Source organism: Monopterus albus, unplaced genomic scaffold (assembly GCF_001952655.1).
Source record: "Monopterus albus unplaced genomic scaffold, M_albus_1.0 scaffold126.1, whole genome shotgun sequence".
In the NCBI taxonomy this organism is placed as follows: Eukaryota; Metazoa; Chordata; class Actinopteri; order Synbranchiformes; family Synbranchidae; genus Monopterus; species Monopterus albus.
The window spans coordinates 2,522,544-2,546,402 of record NW_018128006.1 but is presented as its reverse complement, the minus strand read 5'-3'; the positions used below and the strand labels follow the sequence as shown (position 1 = coordinate 2,546,402).

Here is a 23,859-nt window from a genome sequence, read left to right as displayed (position 1 = left end):
GAAGCAAGCATCCTATTGGGAAAGATGGGGCCATGCCTGCCTGTGTTTGCATGCACAGAGCATGAATATGGATAGCCAAGTGAGATAATTACGAGTTGTGAAACTGAGAGGTAAAGACATGCAGTCAAAACAACAAGCCACAACAACTGTAGAGTGGAGCCTTGTGTTAATCTTCTAGGTTAGAATTACAGTAAGATGGTGGGAGGGTTGGTACACAGTCGTGTCTGAGTCCTTCCACAGGGAAGTATCTGTTCTCCAGTTTCTGTGAAGTGACAACCTGATATAAGAGGACTGATGATGTATTTTCTATTTGATACTTGCTCTTGATTTGAGGATGAAAGTAATGAGCTTCAGTCACAAAAAAAACTTGTATTTAAATTTTAACCAAGGGTGCTCTGTGTGTCAATTTCCTTTGAAAACAGAAACATGAAGCCTGTTGTTAATCTTCAAGCAATAAATGAATTTATTTTCACATTAAACATTTCTTAGCACTTTCTGAAAATTAAACACCACCATTGTCCAATGTGTAGATAATTTTAGGCAGCTTCTTTAGATCCCAGCTGTTTTCATAAAGGCATCTCACTTCCCCTCTTTTCTTGGACGAGTCTTTGTATCCACTCTGAGCTTTTTTTTCTTTGATTTTCCTCTCGTCTTCTTTTCACGTGCACCCACACACACAGGATGTCCGGTTTGAGGAGGGAGTGGTGCCATCCCTGGAGAGCCGCAGACAGAGAGGCTCTTGCTTGGTGCCGATGATGACAGCGACATGGTGATCCTCGTCTCCCGTCGAGTCTTGTGGTGATGCGAAGTGCATTTGCTCAACCTGAATTTAACCTGAGGCCTGCAGTTCTTCCTCCTGACAGCCTGTAAGCTGCTGTTGCTGCTGCTGCTGTGTAAGTGTGAAGGGTTTTGATAGAGAGGCATGCTGATAGTGGAGGTGGTGGGACAGTGGCCAGACTCTGAAGCTCCCCTTTCTTTACCATTCACTGACAGATTCACAGAACTATGAGGGGATGCTGAGGGCACATTTTTACACTTTGTTTCTGACTTACACCATCTGGATTCAGACTTTTTGGTTGTTTTTTGGTGGAATTCACCGTCTGTGCTGCTCTGGCTGTGGACCAGCGCTGATGTGGAAGGAAAAACGCCATTATAGAGCAGCACAAACTCCCTCTGACTGGCCAAAGGAAGGATCCTCCGCCTGAGACGACACTTGTTGAAGATCTCCAGAGTTATATCTAAAGAAGAGAATAAAAGAGCAGCAACAGATACAACAAACTTGCTGGGTGGTGTCACACATCAGCCTGTTATGTAAGCAAACTGTAAAGTACTGCAATTAATAAACAGAACCACAACTGCTCCATGCAAACAAGCAAAATAATACGAGGCCACATTTGGTTTAGTGGCATTAAAATAACATCAGCTGAATGCAAGTATCTGGTCTGTGAAATGTAATAAAATGATGATGATGATGATGATGATGATGATGATGATGATGATGATGATGATGATGAGCACTCACCCAGAGTCTCTGCAACAGTGCTGGGTATCACCTCCTTCAGTACCTCACAGTTCGTATGGAGAGCTGGATTACAGTTCATCTCCAGCAGCCACACCTGTTAGGACCACATGAAAACACGATCAATACACACATCGAACACTTACTGCCGTTCAGATATTCGGCAACACCTCACCCACCTTGAAGTTCTCGTCAACCATGAAGTCACAGCCAATCAAGTCAAAGAAGCCCAGTCGGCGGTCCAACTTGGATTTGACTGCAAAGAAACACTGCGTCATGATCTGCTGCATGCGCTTCTGATGCATGGAAAGGAGAAACAACCAGTGGGTCAGTGCATTGTTCAGGTCTTCAGAGTGCCACACAGTTAACACACCACCCAGGAGCTTAATTTTGAGGTGTGCAGCTCTTAGCAACAATATGTGAGAATGGCTGAATTTCTTTAAGACAGAAAGATCATTAACTTGTCTCCTCTGTTTAAATAATTCAGTAATTTCTTTAACCATGTGCTGAGACAATTTAACAATACATCAAGTCTTTATTCTCCCAAATGGGGGCAGCAGTACACCCAGCATTGTTAATACAGGGTCACCCACCAATTAACATTATCTTTCATCTGGAGTTCTGTTTTTCACCACCGGATAAATCTATGTCTAACTTTCACCCTCCTTCCAGCTCTGTTTTACTCTCCAATAGCTCCTGAGAGAAATCTCTCTTCAGCTGCTAAATGTTCACCAGTTAGCTGCTACCTTGCAGATAAGTGATGGGTAGGTAGCGTACAGTGGGTTTTCCCACAGAAAACGAGGCTGATGGGAGAAATAAACCACCAAGCTATGAAAACCAAAGCATCTTATTATGGTAGGTAAAAAAAGACCTAGTTAAGGAAACACTAGATTACACGGTAGCAGTGTCAGTCCAGCAACACAAGTTGCACTGTGAGGAAGCTTTCATCACATCACACTGCACTATTTAAGCAATGTCATTTGGTTAGTGTTAGGTATTTTTAGTCAGATAGATATTGGATAGATACTTTATGTATTAGAAATGTTTAGTGGAGATAGGATGTCTAGTTAGACTGTTAAATGCTTAGTCATGCTTATGAGTTTCTACAGGGTACATCTGGTCAAGGATAACTAGAGAGAAGAGTTGATGACTGTCAGCAGACAGGGTGTTTAATATTATTATTACGACGTGTATAACTGTAGCCTTAGCCATAATATGTTCTTATGTTTAATATCACGACATGTACTAGAGGTCGTGTGAGAATGTTTTTAGCTACTCACCACTTAATCAACAGACACACACACACATGCACATTGATTTGCTTCATGTTTTGACTACTGCTATGGCCAGCTGCAAAGCTGGTGAGAGAGACGTCCCGGTTGACGTTTCTGTGTAGTATGGGGCTAGCCCAACCGAGGGGATATAATGTATAGGCCTGGTGGGTTCAGGGTCTTTCATCTTACATCTGCCTGCGAGCAGTTTGGAGGCGCAAGATACCTGAGTGTGTAATGTTAATTTTACCTGTGATCCTTTGAATAAATCAGCATTGTTTTGAAGTTACTTGGACTGCCTCGTCTCTCAGAGTTAGCAATGGTAACAAGAACCAAATAGTCCTATATTAGCTAGATCAGCTAACCTGTTTAAAAGTGATTTATTATTAAAGTCTGGAAATTTGTGAAAGATGGATTTTGAAAATAACTAATTAAATCAGAGCGGCAGAGGTCAAGATATAATTTTTGTCTCTAATGCTCCAGAAACACTGAATCATTCACTTTCTGGTAAAGATGTTTTCAAACTAGCTTTCTGTTAAAAACTTCAGTCTTGAAACCAAAAAACACAGGTGTATCCGGTTTCATCTGTTTATTTATGGAGATATTCCCATGACTAGTGCACCGACTGACTTGGCTTTTTTGTGTTGTTCCAATGCAAACAAAAGAAACATGAGAATGCCAAAGAATTTGTGATTGCAACAATTTTCTGGGAGAAGTGGTGTGTTATCTGACAGAAATGCAGCAGGGCCAATATCTTTGGCCTTGACTATAGGTGTATAGCAGGACAAAGGGAGAACATGTTGATCTGTAACCATGTTTGAAAGCAAATCTGTGGGGAGCCACGATATAAAACAAATCTGTCAATAAAAGGTTCACACTTACAGTTTATAACAGATTTGTCTTTTGCTGTGTGTGTACAGCCAAATCTCAATCCGACTTGTACACAGACTTGGTAATAGAATAGCATACTGCATATACTTCAAAGTGTGTCACTATCTGGGTTTGAGGTTTTGCTGTGACAAGTGTAACCAAAACTAAAAATGCTACATGTGTACAGTGTACTATTTGGACACTATAGATAAAAACAAGTACCAAATAGTAAATGCAATATTTCATTCTAGTAATAAGAAGATGAGATCATCCAAACTTCAATTAGCAGCAAGCACCAACAACCATCATTATAATAGTAATTGGTCCCTAAGAGCTATAGCACACAGCGGTACTCACTGCAAAGGTGCCCAGCACCCAGTCCCTCGGCAGACCTTTGGCAACTTGAAACCTGTCATTGACGTAGGCGTTGAAGCTCTCCATGGACCACACAGTGTCCTCCTTCATCTCGCTGTACAGAGGGTTCTTCTTCTGTATGCACTGGAGATGGACAGCAGGGGGACCAGAGACACATGAAGCAGTCAGCAGGAGCAGAGAGATGGTTGGTGCCACAGTAAAAATGCTAGATCTATCCAACCTCTTTAGAAATAATAGGGCAAGTGCTACAAAGAGGGATGGGATGCAAAGCGACATGACGAGTAGCAAAGTACATTCACTCAAGTACTGTCGTTTAGTACAATTTTGAGGTACTTGCACTTTGAGTATTTCCATTTTCTGCTACTTTATACTTTGACTTCACAGTATGTCAGAAGCAAATGTACTTTTCACTCCACAATAGTTGTGATAACTTTAGCTACCTTTCAGAATCAGATTATTAAAACAAAATACAGCACCTTTTATTAGCAAACTGCTATTGTCCCATACTATCATGATTAATTTTGTCTGAGTTTGTTTTAAACATGAAAATAACTTGAGAGTTGAGCTTTGGCCATAAACAGTTAACATAACAATACAATGTACACTCTGAATTAAGACCCAGAGAATTATAACTAAAATATTAGTAAGTGGGAGTGTTAGTAGGATTGCAGCGGTATACCAGTTTCACAGTATGCCATGGTATGAAAACTGATGGTTATCATACCCTGCACATTTGTTTCTTACCATATCAAAGAAAAAAAACACAATGCATGTGCAGTTTTTTCCCCGACTGCCTGTCCAACTCCGCAACGAACACCACACACTGTGAGCAAATGGCAGAGAGAAGGAGGCTGAAATCACCAAACTCCATCCATCTATCCATTATCTATACTGCTTATCCTAACGAGGGTCGTGGGGGGGCTGGAGCTATCGAAATAATTTTCCACATTGTCTGTTTGTTAATTAATCTCTGACTTACAAAGGAACTGGCACTGATCCCGATCTGACCACGGAAACACAAACTTTCACAGCTCACATGAAAGAGTATGTGTACATGTGTGAGTGAAGGCACAGGCTCTGTGCTCTCATACACCTAAAACAAATTAACAACTTTTTTGATAATTGTTTAGAGCATTGTTACATCATGAATGAAGAATATCATTCAACATCAGTAAGACATAAAACAAACTCTAGATCAGCATGTTAATCCCTAATGAAAACAATCAATAGTTGCACCTTAATACAAAGTTTATTTATTTTTGGCAACAATGTCACATAGCAAATGCTCATACATATACAGTATACAGTATATTCATCAAGGCTTCGTGTCAGCCGCCACCATATTGCCAGGGGTAGTCTGGCCATTCTAGCCAGATTTAATAGTGGAAAAAGCCAGGCTATTGTGCTGTGTTTGCTTGTTGTCACCTAAACAATGCCAGACACTTAGAGGCAGACAACCACACCAATCAACCTAAGCCGCATGTCTTTTAAGTGGGAGAAAGCCGGAGTACCCGGAGAGAACCCATGTATACTCACTCCTGTGGACAATTTAGAGTCGCCAATCAACCTACACTGCATGTCTTTGGACTGTGGGAAGAAGCCGGAGTGCCCGGAGGGAACCCACACAGGCACATGGAGAACATACAAACTCCACACAGAAAGGCACCAGGTCAGCTGTGACTTGACCCTGGAGCCTTCTTGCTGTGAGGTGACAGTGCAAGTCACTGCTCACCATGCTGCCCGCCATTGCTGTCTTTTGTTGTTGTGGTTTTGAGGAGTATTTATATATCAACTGGTGGAAGACCATCCTCCGCGGATGGTGCTTTCAATTGTTTAATCGAAAGAATATTAGACAAGTCCTCTGTAGCTGACTTGTCTTCTGGGCACAAGGAGGGCGGTTTCGCTGCAGTCTGTAAAGCAGCCGGAGCGCTTTTAGAGAATTTTTTTTGTATAAAAGAAACTGCCCTCTGAAGTACAGGTTTTCTTTCCTTTTTAAGCTGCTGTTTGGTCTGTTTGAGTCCCGTTAACCCTTCCTGGTTCGTTATGGACTCATTTCTCAGATGTTTGACTGAAAACATATCATACAAGCCCTCTTTAGCTGACATGTCTTGTGCGTACAGGGAAGATGGTTCCTTTTCAATCAGCGGGGCAACCTGAGCTCTTTTAAAGATTTTTTTCTTTAAAACGGACTTTGCCTTCTTAGGAACTGCCTGTTGAACTTGCAGATCAACCTGCTGAAGTTTCTGTTCAGCCTTCTGAAGTTGCAGTTTAGTCTTTTTGAGCTCTTTTTCCAGAGTAAGTCTTTTGAGGAATTCTTCATTCGCCTGTCTGATTGCCGCTGCTTCAGGCTGATGTAAATACTCCATATGCTTTTGCATATGTTTGACTTGATTCTTGTTATTCTCTTCGATCCTGTCAAAAATTTCATTTCGTTTGATCAGCCACTTCTGCATATTATGAAATCCCGTCCAAGATTCTTTATCCAGCTCAATCTTCTCATTACCACGTATGTATTTTTCTGTTAGGCTGATCAATTTTTGGGCGAGCTCACGGTGATCACTGACATAAGACGCACATATCTGCAGATCCTCCTTAAAGCGCAGCTCCTGTGTCTTTAGAGAACTGACTGTAGCCTCCAGCTTTTTAATTTCAGATTCATCATTGTGAATTCTTTTTTTGAGCATTCTGACAGTCTCAAGCAACTTGCAACATAATTCATCGACCTCTTCGTGCTCAAAAGTAGATCTCAATAACTTAACTGATTGATCGTTTAGCTCATCTTCTTGACATTTAATTTGTTTGTTCAAATTGTTAAATGATGCCTTTAGTTCCTTATTACTCTGTTTCACAAAATCTAGATTTTGTTGAGCAGTTTCATTTTGTTTTCGTAAACTGACTAATTCCATTACTTGGGTTTCTATTACTCTTTCATTTGTCTTCACAGTAGCCTCTAATTTAGGCACCATTTTAGCCACAGCAGCCTCTTTTTTTAGCTGTTCATTTATCTTAACTTGATCTTTGAGCTCCCCTTCCGCTTTAATGAGCCGTTCCATTCTTTCTTTTTCCTTATTCCTCATTTTCTCGCTTTCGTTATTAAATTCCTTTTGTAGCCTTTCCATCTCCTATTTGTTTTGCTCATTAAGTTGGTCCAGCTCACGTATGTGGGCTTCTCCTTGAAGTCTCAGCTGTGTGTCTTTTTCTTGCTTGATGTTTTCGACCTCTTCTACCAATTCTTCCTCCAGGTTTGTGTAGTATGCACGAGTTTCCCGTAGATCGGCCACACTGTTGTCTAATTCCGACTTAAGCTTTTCATTACAGGCCTGGCACTTGTCTAACTCCTGTTTCAATGTGTCTGCTTCTTTTTTGGTAGCTTCTAACGTTTGTTTGAGAGTGTGATTTTCCGTCGTGAGCCTATCTATGTATTTCGACCAGTTTTCAGTTTCTTCTTTAAGTAAGTTCTTGAAATGGCTGACTTGCCATTCAAGGTATTTCTTGGATTTGTCACCGGGTGGATGATTTTCCATTTTTGTAATTATTCGATATAGAAACTACTGGATCAAAATAAAAACGTGTCTTTCTAGTTGGAAAATAAGTTCTGAAATGCCTCTAACTTAATCTCATCCCTTATGTTTGATGACATGACGTCATATGCCTTTGATGTCTCGCTCATGGGAACCACGGTGTGGAGGCGTGGCTCGGTCACGTGAATAGGGACGTTCGAAGTAGTTGAGTGCGTCTTGACGTCATACGAATCCCCGGATTGTTTCGGTTTGGTTGCCAGGGCTCTTTGGGAGAGCTGAGTCAAGCCATCGAAACAGAGACTGAGTCGACAGGGACTTGGTTTGACAGTGTTGCATTCAGTACTAAAGATTCTATAAAATTACTAAACCACGATACTCGGAGCAAAGCTCATCAATTAAACATTTGAAATGAGTCACATGCATGTGGTTGTCTGGCTGAAAGAAAGAGTTCTTAAGTCTAGAAGATCTGCATTTCACACTTCTGTCACAAACAAAGCTGGGAGACTGTATCGGGGGACAATTTGTAAGACAGATTTTATATCAAAACATCTTTGTGCTCCGCACTGAGCACCTGTTGGCTTACATCTCTCATAACATGTCATTTAAAATAAAATTCCTGCTTATAAAGACTGACCACATTTTATTTGATATACCATTAGTCTTAAAGTCGCTGCAAACCAAGCATGAACTGGAGAACCGCATATGTTTTCATGTGTTGAGAATAAACCTCTCAACATTGAGATGCTATGGTTTCACTAAATACACTGTGATCACTGTTAGCAGACAGGCTATATTTCACTACAAAGTTTTGTTTTGCCATTTCATGTCTTCCTGTTGTGTTTATTATGTTCTACACTTGATTTTGAGAACATAAAGTGACTTAAATGAAAATCCACAGTAATGCAGGCAGATATGACTGATACTATAACTGTAATAATTTAGCTTTTTTACTGCAACTTGAACTTGAAGAACTGAAGAGTGGTACGTCTGACCTCAAGGCTCCATTGTGCCTGGTTCAGGGTTCAACACTGTCTCAAGACTGAGGTCAGAAGTATCACTCCTCAGTTGTACTTAAGTTGTTGCGCTAGCCTAGCATGTCTGGGTCGTGTTTTTTCACTCTCTGCAAACTGGTTCTCTGTAGCATTGGACCTTGTTACAGTGGAGCTGAATTAAAAGATGCATCCAAATATTTGATACATCATCCCTTCATGCCAGATTTTAGCTTTGCTATTTGGGGTATTTTTTTTTTAATGAGAAACCTTCTCTGTACTAATCACTTCCTTTTCTTATAATAAGTAAGGAGATCAGTGGTTTACAGCAATAAGTCATTTTGGAGAAAATTAACATACTGTATTGATGGCTGGCTGTCTGAACAGGATGAGAGGCCTTCATTACACATGCAAACATGCATGCACACACACAGCCTCTTTAAGTTCAAGACCACAGTCTGACCTTAGCATAAATATGTTAATACAGCAGGTTAAAGAAGAAACTTTAGGGTGTTATTATAGAAAATCAATTATCATGAGACGAACATACAGAGAATGGTAATGAAAATGGAAGATCATTTTTATGAAATGAAGAGATATGGAAAATATTTGAAACCCCTTTTATACTTATATAAATATATAAACATTAAAAAACAGTGCTAAGTAGGCTATTTATTGGAACATCCAACCAGTCTTCCTTTAATGCAGTTACATCCGGTCTGTTTGTTAAATTTGAGCGCTCTGTCAAAACAATTACAAGTTCCACCTTTGTAGGGACGTGTCTTTTTCTAAAAATCTATTCCGAGCTAAAGTACCTTCCAGCGCCTCCATTCAAGTGCAGCCCTGGAGAGAAGCTGCAAGGAAGGCTTTCTTTTGATGATGCTTGTTCATGTAATATTCATCCGTGCAGTTTTTTTTAAAACCCCAGTTAAGACCAGTGAGCACATAAACTATGTCAAGGATGTTTTGCATTCTCTGACTGAGCAGTGATAAAAGACATATACCTGCTAAACTCTTGAGAATATCATTCAACATCAGAAAAGACATAAAACAAACTGAACATCTCAGCCTAGAAACACAAACTCTCCAGGCTCATATTAATGGCAGGACTGGTGGTGCTCTTGCACACCTACATTAAAACAATACCTATTTTGATCATTGTTTAGAGCACTGTGATGGTATGTCTCACTACTGTCAGAAGGTTTGCAAACCAGTCAGCCAATGGAGAAAATGATCAGCACGTTAATCCCCAATGAAAACAATCAATAGTTGCACTTGGATACAAACTAGTTCAGCAGAGCTGCACCTTAACCAACTACAACAGTCAGGTCCTGGTTGTACATTGGTGCACGAGTGATAGGCTGTTAGTGTAATAATACACTGTATAGTATAACATTTTTCTGTGTTGAGTAGCCTACTAATACTTTTAATACTTTAAGTACATTTTTCTGTTAATACTTTTACTTAACATTATTAATGCAGGACTTTTGTAACAGACTGGGCTACTTTTACAGTGTTATATTAGTACTTTTATTTAAGTAAAGGATGTGAATACTTCCTCTACTTCTTGTGCCTATATGCCAACTAACATGCTTTAGGTATATATAACATGTTAAAGTTATATCCAGTTTTTTTAAAAACAAAACTCAACTTTATAACTCCGTTTATTCTTTAGGGCCAATGTAGTGCTGCAATCCAGCCCAGTCAACTGGCACAGTCACTTGTAATAAAAACAAGACCCTTTTTTCCCCCATTCTTCTGAGGACCATTGTAGCTGACGTAACAGTAATTGTGTAATACTGTATACTGTGAAACCATAACATTTTCCGAGACGTTTAACATACCATGAAAATCTCATACCGTTGCAACCCTAAGTATTAGTTAAAGAACGTTTTTGGTTGCCTCATGGAGGCATTAACAATAAGGATATACAGCTAATATAACACATCTGTTACTGTATATGTTCATCAAGGCCACATGTTAAGCCTTGTTGAGTGGCACCATTAATATAACCCATTTTATAATTTAGGATGTATCACGGCGATGTTCCTGCAACGGCCTGACTTCCAAACAGAACTCGATCCAACAACCATGCAGATCATCTACAACTCTTGGTGTAAGCTCTGGCTTGTCAGTTAGCCCTGGTGTGTACAGTATTAGGGTACCTGATTGGTCAGGTGGGTGGAGAGGTTGTTGGAGCTGGGGTCATAGAGGTCACAGGTCAGACGTACATATCCGTGGCGAAAGAAGACCATGTAAGGTGCAGTGCAGGCAACCAGAAGGTAAGAGCGCACGTCAAACTTCTTCCCATTCAGGAGGAGTGGACTCTGGATGTAACTGAGGACAAGAGGTCCGTTTACTTTGAAGACATGTCCATGCAGCTTACTTTGAAGACAACAGCCAACTTCATAAACTACAGTGCATCCGTTTTTCTTTGGAAAATGACATTTGTAAAAAAAGTACAACAGACAATTGCCCAAACAAAATTCTCTAAGTAGTTTGTGAACATCTGTATATACACACTTACTGAGAGCAGTCTCTGTTCGCCAATCTTATCTCAAAGAGTCGCAAACCCACTTACTAGAGTTCACCAACTTTAATATGTCAGTGTTGTTTTTATGTCTCATCTCTACTTCGCTCTCATTATTCAACGCTGAGATAAAACACTAGCTGCAGATTTGGAGATGTGTATGTTTTAACTACAGCTTAAATATTCAGTGACTCTTTAGGAGTCTTTTGGTGCTTGTAAAAACCTCTCCAAGCTTCATAAAAACCTAAGGCACATTTTACCCACCAGTGACAACCTAATAGCTACATGTGTTCACCCACTGTTGGACAATGCGAGCCTGAAGCTGGCGGTGTTGAGTCTTCCTGGTGGCCTGGCTGCCCTCAACGTGCTGCAGCTCCCGTCTGAGGTTGGCTACGTCCTCCTGGCTCTTCAGCAGAAATATCCCTCTGCCCTGATTGAGACCCGTGGGCTTACAGATCCACATATGATTCTCACTGTTGCTCACACCTGATTACAGTTACAAAGTTACATGAGATAAGTGCTAAAATCCTTACAAAACAAATTACATAAACATGTATGACATTTAAGGTCATACTCGGTGATTATTCTGTGTTGTTGAGGTTACTTGTTCCTGTTCTTCTTAAATTTTGTTCTAAAGGTTATGTTATGTTACCTTCTTTATCCTAGTAACGAGGCTTGTGCTGTGTGTAAAAAAACAATCACACAGTTTGCTTTTTAGCACAGAATACTTATTTACAGCAACATTGTGCCTGCAAAACCCCATAATGCAGTTCATCTTTGCTAGATGTGTAAATTAGCATTTTGCAGTACCCGGGCATAATTAAGTACATCTACTCAAATACTGTACTTAATTTTGAGGAACTTGTACTTCAGTATTTCCACTTTTCTCATACTTTATATTTTTACTCTGTGATGGTAAGTATACAAAGCAAAGACTGCCTTAAAAATAAGATGCATTGTGATTAATTAAACCACCCAATAATATATATAGTAAATTAGTTTAAACTAGTTACAGTACAACATTAAAAGACTGCTTACATGTACATGTTGTTGCGTTAGTTATAGGACTCCTATGATATAATGACACTAACGACTACTTTACTTTTACAGTTAACTTTTTTTTTCTATATATCTACTTAAATTATGAACCCTTTTTATATGAGGACTTTTACTTGTAATGGAGTATTCCTAAATTTTAGGTACCCTACTTTTACTTAAAATCTTTTCTTCCACCACACATCAGTGATGGTCCAAACTGAGGATTCATTTCTGGCCAAAATGTCATTAAAAAACTGTTTGTTCCAGTATGTGGGATACAGTGAACAACTGAATTATGCAGACATTTCATTGTTGATAGCTTGTTTATTCTCCTATATGTATATTATTATGCTCCACTTGGTACAGTTCTGATCTGTTCTCTTTTACAGATTCATACACCACCCAGAGATCTAAACCACCTGTCTGTCTTCCTCCTGTTTACTTAGTGATAACCATGTTTGTCATAATCTGTACACCACATCTAATACTGTATGTGTGCATTACAACTAACAACACAGAATCCAGTGCATTGTGTTTCACCTCCGGTCCTTAACTTTAATGGCAAATGATCATCAATTTTGGCATCTTCAGATGCACTGTATTTTATTTGGCTCAGATGTGTACAGTGCGGCAGCAGCTTTACATCCAGATCCTGTTGAGCGCTCCTCCTTGTGTTTGTGTCTCAGCCCTGCCCTCTAATGACTCATCACTATGGCAACAGCATGTTCCCCTGGTGATTTTTATCAGGGCCTTATGGGAGGTGAAGTGCATTATTTTCCAACATCCTCACCTCTTGATTAAACAATCACCAAGGCAACTGTTGTCTTAACACCACTAAGCACAAACTATTCAATTTCTTTCCAGTGCTGAATGCATGACCAGTGAAGTTTGATTGATGTTAATCTCTACCTGGAGCCAGCTAACTAAACATAAATCCAGTCGAACCAGTGCTGTGTTATTGCTGCATCAGGATACTAATGTGTCAGAGGTTAATGTAGGGGAGATATGTTTGAGCATTTTACCTTTGTGCTGGGCAAAGAATGCCTCCCTCTCTTCTCTCACATCCATGCGGAAGGTAATGGGAATGAACTCCTCCATTTTCAGCCTCCTGTGAAGAACAGCACATTGCACATGAATCATACTCTAGATTAATATTGACCACATTTCAAAAGCATGTTTCAGTCACGATTTCCAGCTACTGTTTTCAGCTACAACCTGATAATGCATTACAGAGGTCATGTTTGCTTTAAATGTTTGAACAGTTATGTTCAGTGGCATAATACTCACTGTGACTGTGGGAAAAGTAGGAAACACATTTAGAAGATGAAAAATAATCTAAAGTATGCTGGATTTGTTGTAAATGAGCTAACAGAAACACTAGTATTACAACTGGTATGGCTTGTATAGCATATCATTAGTGATGAACACAAAAATAGATTTTCCAGTTTTAGTGTATTAGTAATGATATTTTAGGTCAAAACCATTTTTAGTTGTCAGCAAAAGTTAGTTATTTAAAAATCGGTTGCACTAGCCTAATTATTTTAGTCTGTCACATACTGTAGGCACCAGTAAAAGTACAGTGTGTTGTTTTTAACTCTTGAATGAAATAAACAAAAAGAAATAACATGTTAATATGAGAACTTTAAAGGTGCTGGTTGGCACAGAATCTATGATTATGCAAGTAGTTCTGTTTCAAAACTCTAACTACTAAACACAACATTTCACCTAGGTCCCTGAAAAGTCCATTTGAAGACTGTGTACTAGAGTTTTCAAGGTTTCACACAACACCTGTTTAAGTTACATATTGGACAACGGTTGACTTCTGCACTGGCTATGATTCACAAAATCCTGCTGCCAACAAAGCAGTGACCTCAGAGGCTGAGAAAAGAAGCCAGTGTGGAAGTGTTAAAACCTGCAGTTCCTTGAATGGTCACTTGAGGCTGGCTCCAAAAGGGAGTCAGTCGCCATAGACTCCCTTAGGAAGACCTAATTTGTGATGATGCAATTTGGCTGACCACTTCACCTCAGTCCGTGACCATGACCGACTTTGCTGCTGACTCGCTCGTACTCCCGCAGACTGCTGAGGAGGCCGATCTTAGTTGTGAGTACACTATTGTTGGGAATCTGGTACACCAGCTGTTTACCTGGGAGCAACACATGAGGATTTAAAGTTTACCTTCTGCAAATGGAAGGCAATACAGCCACTTCTAAAAAGAGTAATAAAACAAAGAATAAAACATCAGCTTTATTTTTCAGACACAGATATTATATGTCCATTGTAGTAACACTGTGGTAAATGTTTATTGTCGGGGATAGTAAATACAGTAAAATACAGGATCCAGATTATGTTCTGTGCACTTTCACTACCTTCTCTGAAGTTGCAGTAGTTGGCTGGAGTTTTGGTCTCACACCATTTGAGTTTGAAATCTTCTCTGTGCTTGTTGTAAATCCTCTTCCAACCTCTGCTCTCACAGTAACTGCTCACTCTAAAGGAAAGGTCCCAGAAGTAATCAGCGCTACTTCAGCTATATTCACACAACAATCCAGAGGCCAGGGAGAGCACGCTAAAACCAGGGCTCAACAGATAAGTGGCCAAAATATAATATGCATCACGTGAATGATGCTTATGTGAAAATAAATTCAAGTCTCTATTTAAAGGTTACACACTTTCTAAAGATTTAGATCTTCAAACAGGGCAACTTCATATAGGCTGTTTACATTTTTCAAATATCTGAAACTCCAACACTTTTATTTCATGTTTTTCTACTTACATTTCAGCGCCATTGGCTCCGCCAAAAAAGTAGAAGGGGCCGGGCCCCTGGGGCTCCTCTGCCTGCCGCTCCCTGTCCCTGTCTGGGCAGGAGCAAGTCCTTGAGAAGGAGTTGGGCAGGTATCGCTTTAACAGGCATGCACCTGATGTTTTTACATACATAAGCACACAGAAATCAAGCACAGACAAGTACTCATACATTCACCAACACATAAGCTCCATCACGTTTACACACACACAGTATATTATGTTGGTGTCACACAGTTACACAGTGTCACACATCAGCTGCATGCCACTTATGATTATGAATGGAAAATGCTTTATTTCACAGCATTTAAATGTGCAGATTAGTATTTTGTTGTGCTGCAATAACGGATATATGAAGAGAATCTCAAATGAAATCACACTTGACGTCCCATTCTTCCCCACACACACCTGTTCTTTCCTCTTGGCTTTCCTGGTCAGTCATATGGGAAAGCCTCTTTCTCTCTTAGTGAGTCTGTGTCTTCTCCTTCTGGACCTGCTCCAGTTCACCTTGTGATGTCACTTCCTAAATGCTCCTCTGATCAGGTGGCCACAGCTGCTCTCCTTGCAACTCCTCCTCCTTCAGACTTCCTGTGGGCTCGATGTTCACACAGGAAGCTTCCACTTCCTCCTCTGCTACTTCACCTCGCTGCTTCTCCTGTCTGGTCTCTTTTACCTGGTCCTCACTGCAGGGCTCCAGCACTCAGATGACATGACAGTTCAAGATGAGCCAGCATGGAAGGCGATGTAGATCTTTGGTGTGCAGTGTTGTAAGCAATGGAGATCATAAATGACATTTTTTTTAATTGGGAGTCAGAGCAGATTGAAGATTTGATGGAGTAAATAAGAGATTCAGTTTACCCTTCATTAACAGTACAGTATATTGCCATAAGAGATTGATTTCTCAAACATGCTAAAGTCACGGCTCTAGTATGAGAACGGTGAACCCTTCCTTTAGCAACACCATCAGACTGAAATGTCATGTTAGCTCTCACTACTGATAAAACTGTTAAAATCTGTCTGGTTTAATGAACACTTCAGCCTCTTGGGGTTCTAGCACCTTCGGGCAAAATTAGCTTTTTTATCTGTAGAGTCCCAATGCAATATAACATTATAATCATGATGCCACAATATAACCAGAGTAGTATAAACTTTAAAAAAATAAAAAAAGAGGACATGAAATATAAGTTCAATTTTAAAATGCACTGTTTGTATTAGATTCTGAGGCAAAAGAGTTTACCTGCAACTCCAGTGTCACACACACACACACAGACAGCCAGACTGCATGGAAACCTATCCAGCCTGTTCTTCTTCCACCACGTGTGCTCAACCTTGTAGTCCAACTGCAGGGCCCAGACAAACAGCAGACTCACAGAGGGAGGACAAACTTGACAGAGGATAAGGTTATATACACTCTCTGCAGTTTAGCACAGTGCAAGTAAGCAAACCCACTAGACGAATGTAAACAATCACTGGTTACTTGGGTAATGAGACCCTTGGCAACAGTTGCCTCATGTACACTGAATCTTACAGCAACAGCTCAAGACAAAGTATCTACTCGTGATTATGTATCCCACACCGACCCCACCTCTAAGTTTAGCTTCATTCAATATTAACTGCTTATAAGCCTCTGTTGTGTGAACCCTAAGGTAACATGAGAGCAGTGTCAACCAAATTTCAATGTTCCAGGCTATTATATTCTGACACAAAGGGTAAAATAATATTTTCTACAGGCCTAGAGACATTGTTTTGCAATGTTGTGTTTTGTAGATACTGGTGTCTACATTACATTTTATAATGGTCAACTGTTTCTTATGCTACCTTATGTTATCTAAGCTAAGCAGCATACCATGTTTTAGACATCGTATGCAATATGAAGTAGGGGATAAAATAAATTATAATCAGTATGTAAAACGTCTAAATTAATTCCACCTTCAACAATTTAATTCAAAATGATGTGAGCTGTCAGTTAATCTGGACACTCTGTTAAACTGAAAGCCTCCAAACATCTTACAATGAACATCAATTTAACATTAAATTATTCAGCTGAATCATTCATTTATGGCCAACATTGTCATTAATCATATTGTCTAGTGCCAAATCCAGTAGCAGGTATGCAGTTGAGCAACATAGTATTTGTCTGCATGCATGGCAAATCCACTAATCACCTTCTGTCTCGGTGATTTTACTCAGGAGGAAACACCCATGAGTAGCCATGGCTGGCAATTATGCATAATCTCCTCTCTTCCTCCCAACAGCCTGATAATTGACAAGAGCGGGTCCCTCCTAGACCCAGCATCCATGCAACCATATAATTACACATAGCAACGTCTCACACTGATGTAGTCTAGGCACACATTCACACCCAGCGGAGAACACATTTAGAGCGGGTCAAACTTCCACGCCATAAAAAAAACTAAACTAATAAAATGGGGAACAGCCCTGCAAAATAAGGTGCAAGTATAAAACCTCTAACTGATGGGTTAGACAGGTGACCACAATATGTCAAATAAACTAGCTGCTTGTGAGTGTGAATTTGATCTAAAGGCTCTGGTTTACTTGTAATTAAATGATATGTACTTTAATGAACCCAGTAAAAAATAAATAAACAAAAAAATAACCTCTTCCTCCATGATTCTGACAAATACTGTGCAAATTATAGGCCTCATCAGACCCTGTACATGCCACACATTTACAAGAAAGTAGCAATAGTCACCAGACAGTCTTGTCAGTTCAGTCCTTTACATGCACCTGGTTGTAAATGTCTCATTGACTGCAAGTGCCTGAGTACACAACGGCAGCGATATGCAAGGGCTGTCTGGCACTAATACAAGTTTAGTCATGGCACCCCAGTTATTAGAAGCAGGACTCCCATATCCCTGTTTAACAAAGCTTTGTGTGGAGCCAGCATCAGCCACACCTTGATAAAGAGCCACCATCTGATAGACAAACGGCGCAAAGTACTGCGTAGGAGGACAAAGAAAACAGGCTTGTTTTACAGCTTTGTCAACCTCATGGTTCACCATCTGCCAAGAGGCTATATGTGTGTGTCTGTGTACGCGCCTAGCAATGCTCTCATTATGGGGACTGAAATCTGTTTACACACTCAAACTGTGGGGACCAGGCCTTCCTCATCATGTAAATCATTAAATTTGGTTTAAGGTTAGGTTTATTCAAATAGTGGGTATAGCTAAGGGCAGTGTCCCCAGGAAATGAATGTAAGTCAGTGTAAAATCCCCATAAGAAATAAAAACAAATGTGTACAAGATGTGTAAAAGTATAAATATATGCTTGTGTATTTTACTACATTTGTGTACACTGTGTGTATTCCATGCTTAAAATATAAATTTACTTTCCTTTTTGAGTTTGATCAGTAAAGTACTGTTGTGTGGGCTACAGTTTGACTCCCCCCAACCGCTCATTTTCTTTATGAAGGTGCGTGCCTACATGTGGCGCTCATCTGGCAGCTACCACTGATCATATTTACTCCAAACAAACCTCAAACATAATACAAACTAAATCTCTAGATCACTTCCTGTCGAAAATCAAAGAACTTTCCTGAGGAAAGGGTGTGCGAAACAAATACTGTGCAAATGGAAAAACATTTCAGCTACATGAATATTATTTTATATCATTATCTGAAATTTAGTCGTAGTGTGCCTGCCAATCTTGTCTGTCTCTGGGTGGTGACACCATAAGGTATGTGTATTTGTGGTGACTCACCCATTCCCATGTCATCTCAACTGCCATCTGTACCAGGAAGTGCTCAGCAATTACAGGGATGCAGCCCACAGCAATGGTGTCCCTACACAACCTATTATTTGCAGAGATTCTCCTTGTCGAGGTGTTATAGTAAAAGGACTGGAGTTAAGTTACGATGTCAAAAAAAGGCTCAGCTCAGTAGGGTCTTTCTCTCTCTCTCTCCTGCTATTCATGATTTCCTTATAGAATTACACCAGTAAAGCATAGGGGACTGTTGTGGTCGGGGGGGAAATTGTGTTCCCAACGTCCGTATTCAGTTATTCCCACTGGTGACAAATGCAAGATGGAGACAAAGTCATCAAATTTCACCAACATGTGAAATGTACATAATGTGCAAATTTCTCAGATAAACAACTGTTTTATGTGAAATAAATTTATAGATACTGTTAGGTATTTTTAGTCAGATAGATATTGGATAGATACTTTATGTATTAAAAATGTTTAGTGGAGATAGGATGTCTAGTTAGACTGTTAAATGCTTAGTCATGCTTATGAGTTTCTACAGGGTACATCTGGTCAAGGATAACTAGAGAGAAGAGTTGATGACTGTCAGCAGACAGGATGTTTAATATTATTATTACAACATGTATAACTGTAGCTTTAGCCATAATATGTTCTTATGTTTAATATCACGACATGTTCTAGAGGTCGTGAGAATGTTTTTAGTTACACACCACTTAATCAACAGACACATACACACACACGCACATTGATTTGCTTCATGTTTTGACTACTGCTATGGCCAGCTACAAAGCTGGTGAGAGAGACGTCCCGGTTGACGTTTCTGTGTAGTATGGGGCTAGCCCAACCGAGGGGATATAATGTATAGGCCTGGTGGGTTCAGGGTCTTTTCATCTTACATCTGCCTGCGTGCAGTTTGGAGGTGCAAGATACTTGAGTGTGTAATGTTAACTTTACCTGTGATCCTTTGAATAAATCAGCACTGTTTTGAAGTTACTTGGACTGGCTCGTCTCTCAGAGTTAGCAATGGTAATAAGAACCATATCCTACAATACTGTATGTGGCGTCAGGGGCCGTAATATCGGTTTTTACTCTGAAAACAAATTTCCCCACAGGTATCACAGTTCTCATATTATATTAAACACTTCATTCAAGGTTCTGGTGATGTCCCTTCTAAATAGCAACTCTGTCTCTTTTACATGAACACACACACAGACTGACAGGAAAAACCAGACATAGAGGCAGTTAATAGCAGGCTTCATGGTACTGGTTATCTGGGGAGGACAATGTTAGACCCTGAGGCCAGGTAACCCCAAGTTAGCCAGAATTATCTGAATTTACTTGGTAGTACAGGCACCTGATGGAAACATCCGGGATTAACATCATTCACAAAGTTGGTTACTCCCACTCGAGCTATGAAAAGATACAGGAGTCAATACCACCTGATTATCAATTGGAAAATGACTCAGCAATTTCACAACAAAAGACTTTGGAGAGTTGACATAACAGCAGTCAATAACAGTCTTCATGTGCAATAGCACAAACCTGACATATCAAGTCTGCCAAAAAAGATATAACGTTAGTCAAACATACATTTGACAGGACAAGTCTAATCAGGGGCGTGCTCTGTTTTCATGTTGCATTTTACTGCTATGAGCTAGTTAAAGCAAGGCAGCTACTTGTAGCTCCAAGTTCACTACAAGTTACATCACAATTGTAAAAGTCACAGTATGACCCCTAAGCAAATCCTGACAGGTTAGCACGAATATAGTTTACCCTACAACGCTAAACCTCAGGGAACTAACTGCCACATAACAAACTCGTCCATTCATGCCTACTGCTGCCTGCATGTGGCAAAGTTACTAGATCCCAAGACTCGGGAGCAGGCAGAGGTAACTGCTTCAGCTGAGGTCTAAGCATGATAACACTCGACTTATTAGGGTTAAGGGGAAGCTCAGATCTACAGAAGCTCTGACATTTACATGACGTTAATCGTGCCTGCTTTACGTGCTTCACAACAATGACACTGTGGCGTTTGCCAACAAGCGTGTGCAGATGTGTGGCGGTGCCGACAGAACAGCTACCGACCAGCCAGTACTCTATATAGTTTCTGTAAATGGGCGTGTTTATGCAGTACATGGCCAGCTGCTGTATATTTACTGTGGTTGCTAAAATGAGCTAATGTCGCTGCTAACAGTTCCTAGTTTACAGACAACACTTTCATTGTTTTGACTGAAGCTATAGTTACCTAGCTTGTCCTGCAGTTGCACCAACCCTTTCTCGTTCCCAGGTTGCCAGATACTGACGCTTTGGGAACCAGCTGACCTCTCAGCTAGGCAGAGGACCGGTAGCCCGGAAATACACCGGTCAGGCATCACATTATGACCACTTATACATCTGTATGCACGTCAATGCAACACTTCTGCCTTAACATTTGTGTTTATGAAGCTCAAATTGTCGTAAATGTGTAAAATCAATTATATGATCATTATTGAGGTCATAGTTAAAGGTGGTGTTGTACTGGACTACTTTATATTTAGAGGTGTTTGTATATTTTTGTCCTGCCCATTGTCATACACGAGAGGGTCAGAATATTAGGAACACCTCTGAATATAATGTAGTCCAGGATGGATCACTGATTTCTTACATCTTTAGTTGAAATATGCCACACACACACATAATACATATAATCAGGTGACTTTTTCTAAGAAGGTGGGTGGAGTGTTTAGGACTATTTTTGACTGTTACAGGAAGCTAGAGTAGGACAGGGCTCCAGGTTTGACAGTAGGCTTTCTTATTTGCACTGTAAATGAAAAAGAATATGCTATGTAATAATATTCTATCTGAGTGTATCAGAAAATGTCCAAGCAGATTCTGTACTTTACAAATGAATGTTTTGACCTTGAAGGCCTAATGTGAAACCATTTTTCAATCAGTGAAGTGATTTAGCATATTGGAAACACTTCCCTTTCTTGTAAATTTGCAATACATGTATATATAAGTGTGAGTGGATTGTTAGGGGCACAACATGTATGTACAGTAATACAGGACAGAGCCTGCAGTGGTGCTACAAAATGCTCCTGCCTTTGTTCTAGACCAAGGCACTGACCTCAGAGCTGGAGCTGATCCCAGGTGCTGCATAGTGACTGCTCACTCACACTCTTAAATATTTAGGATGGTGTAAATGCAGTGGACAAATTTTCCCACACACAGATTAATGAAGTCTGTTCCACTCCTCTATGACTAACTCTTAAAGAAGCTCCCTGGGTGTCTGACAACTTTCACCATACGTCAGCACACTTGTAGGTGTGTTACAACCGTTTTGCCTCTGTTGTGCTGCTGTTCCACCCCAGTGGCAAACCTGGCTAAGTGAATCTTCATCCATAAGCAGCAGTAGTGAAGGAATCTGGTCTGACTGCGCCAAGCATGCACAGACCAGCTCAGGAATCCTCTAGAGGCTCTCTGACAGTCAGGAATGTGATTCAGTGCTGTGATGTCACCACCGGGGGGAAGTAAACAATTACATTTACCTCCTGTTATTGTGTAGGTTTTTTTAAGTGGTTACTTTATATTGTGTTTTAACTTTAGTGTCTTTCTTTGCTGCAATGTAAAACCATGTACAACACAAAGTAAACAGGTGAGAGATTACTTTTTAGTGAGATATGAGGTAATTTATGAAACATGAAATGTTGAAAAATGTAATTTCTAATGAAGCAACTTCAGAAAATAATTTAAATAATAATAATTTAAAATAAAACAATATTTTTAGTATTGTTTTATTATAATAAATGAGATAGCTGAAGGGTTGAAAACAGGAAGATTTACAATTATGTTTACTCTCAGTAAAAAAAAAAAAGAAGAAGAAGTAAACAGTGAATGCTTCTCCTTATCTCTAATGCTAGTTACATAAGTAATATACCATCCACTCAGCTCTATCTACCACATGTGTGAATGGTTGATATGTTTCTTCTGGTCACATAGCTGTTTTAGTTTTACTTATGAAAATAGTTTGGTACGCATTAAGCAAAATAACAAACTTATAACTGAGTCAGAATTGTGATGCTCTTTACTTTTAAAGCAGCTTCCCACCTGTTGTTTGTGGTCTCACAAATCATCTAAACTGTCAACTAGACCAATACACTGGTTTTTAGTATGTTTAAACCAGCATCCATTTTATTAATAGCATAAATGGCGGTGCTGCTTTGTTCAAATATCACAGTAAGACAAGCGTGACAGTGAGTCAGTGTAGCACAATAGCGATAAGTCTTTGAAACTGAATTAACCTTATTGTGTTTTCATAGTGTGACATGTCAAAATGTCTTCCATAAGGAAGGCCTGGGTGCACATCTCTGCATCAGCATTCAAACAATGTATTACCTCAGACAATATAAAAACAATCAGCATATGCTAATGTACCTTTTAAACACAATATATAACATTATAGAGGGCTATATAAAGAATAACTAGTCAAAATGTCTGCATTGTAGTTAAATAGATGCCATTTGACTATAGTCCCATGAAAGCTGACTCTGTTGCGAATGCTAACAGATTAATGATTATGCTGGCTTTTGTCTTCTCAAGATTTGATTCTTTATTTGAATAAGCTGTTACATGACATCATGAATCATAGGCTTTATGATGATTTAACAACAACTATATGTTACTAGGAAGGTAAAGATATTTTACTTAATGTTTTTAATTTACAATGTGTAGAGAAAAGTGTGTTTTACCCATTTATATTAACCAATTAATAACATGTTGTCATGAAACAGGCTAACAGTAAGCTCCTTTTCAGATACAGAGTTTACTGAAAATATCTCCCCTGTCAAATAAAGATCACACAAACATTTTAAATGTCTGGGATATTGATGTAAGGGTCGTAATGTTTCTGAGCTTCCATATGAAAATGCATGTGTGAGATCAATGAGGCCTAGAGTCTTCTATGTTAAACTGCTAAATGGTTTTTTTGTTTGTGTTCCAACTGATAAAATCAGAGCTGTGTTTAACAGGTCAACTGAACCCCTGAGCTAACAGGCCTAATTAAACACCATTGCCATGCTATTGGCCCTGTGTGTGTGCAAGAGGGAGAGACAGATGCTTAAAAAATGTCCCATGTAAATCAGTAAATGACCACCAGAGACTAAGAGTATAGATTTCAGTAGGCAAAAGCAGCCTACAGTTGCCCAGTACCTGGCAGAGAAAACACACCTTGTGCTTCTTGGTTTTTCA

At 39.7% G+C, this 23,859-nt stretch overlaps 1 protein-coding gene across 3 annotated transcripts; it reads right to left on the bottom strand.

Moving 5' to 3' along the window:
* Window positions 1-469: 469 nt before the first annotated feature.
* Window positions 470-20,972, bottom strand: ttll10 (tubulin tyrosine ligase-like family, member 10). Of its 3 annotated transcripts, none has more exons than XM_020612519.1 (13): window positions 20,879-20,972; window positions 16,148-16,250; window positions 15,319-15,660; window positions 14,885-15,026; window positions 14,481-14,599; window positions 14,137-14,257; window positions 13,136-13,221; window positions 11,375-11,561; window positions 10,711-10,882; window positions 4,018-4,158; window positions 1,699-1,815; window positions 1,523-1,616; window positions 471-1,238 (listed from the first exon to the last, which is right to left on the bottom strand). In XM_020612519.1, the coding sequence occupies exons 3-13, from the start codon at window positions 15,350-15,352 to the stop codon at window positions 580-582; spliced, it is 1,872 nt and encodes a 623-aa protein (XP_020468175.1). In that variant the 5' UTR covers window positions 15,353-15,660; window positions 16,148-16,250; window positions 20,879-20,972; the 3' UTR covers window positions 471-579. The 3 variants fall into 3 exon arrangements, with proteins under 3 accessions (XP_020468177.1, XP_020468175.1, XP_020468176.1); XM_020612520.1 differs by having other exon boundaries at window positions 16,148-16,294; window positions 20,879-20,956; XM_020612521.1 differs by lacking the exon at window positions 20,879-20,972 and having other exon boundaries at window positions 470-1,238; window positions 14,885-14,966; window positions 16,148-16,495.
* Window positions 20,973-23,859: the final 2,887 nt, after the last annotated feature.

Bases quoted from the DNA above. Each gene is read 5' to 3' on its own strand.
- ttll10 (XM_020612519.1), bottom strand. From the start codon at position 15,352: ATGACTGACCAGGAAAGCCAAGAGGAAAGAACAG. The intron at 15,027-15,318 runs GTGTGTGTGGGG...TAAAAACATCAG, and splicing joins AAGCCAAGAGGAAAGAACAG to GTGCATGCCTGTTAAAGCGA. The intron at 1,816-4,017 runs GTGAGTACCGCT...TCCATGCATCAG, and splicing joins GGGTGCTGGGCACCTTTGCA to AAGCGCATGCAGCAGATCAT.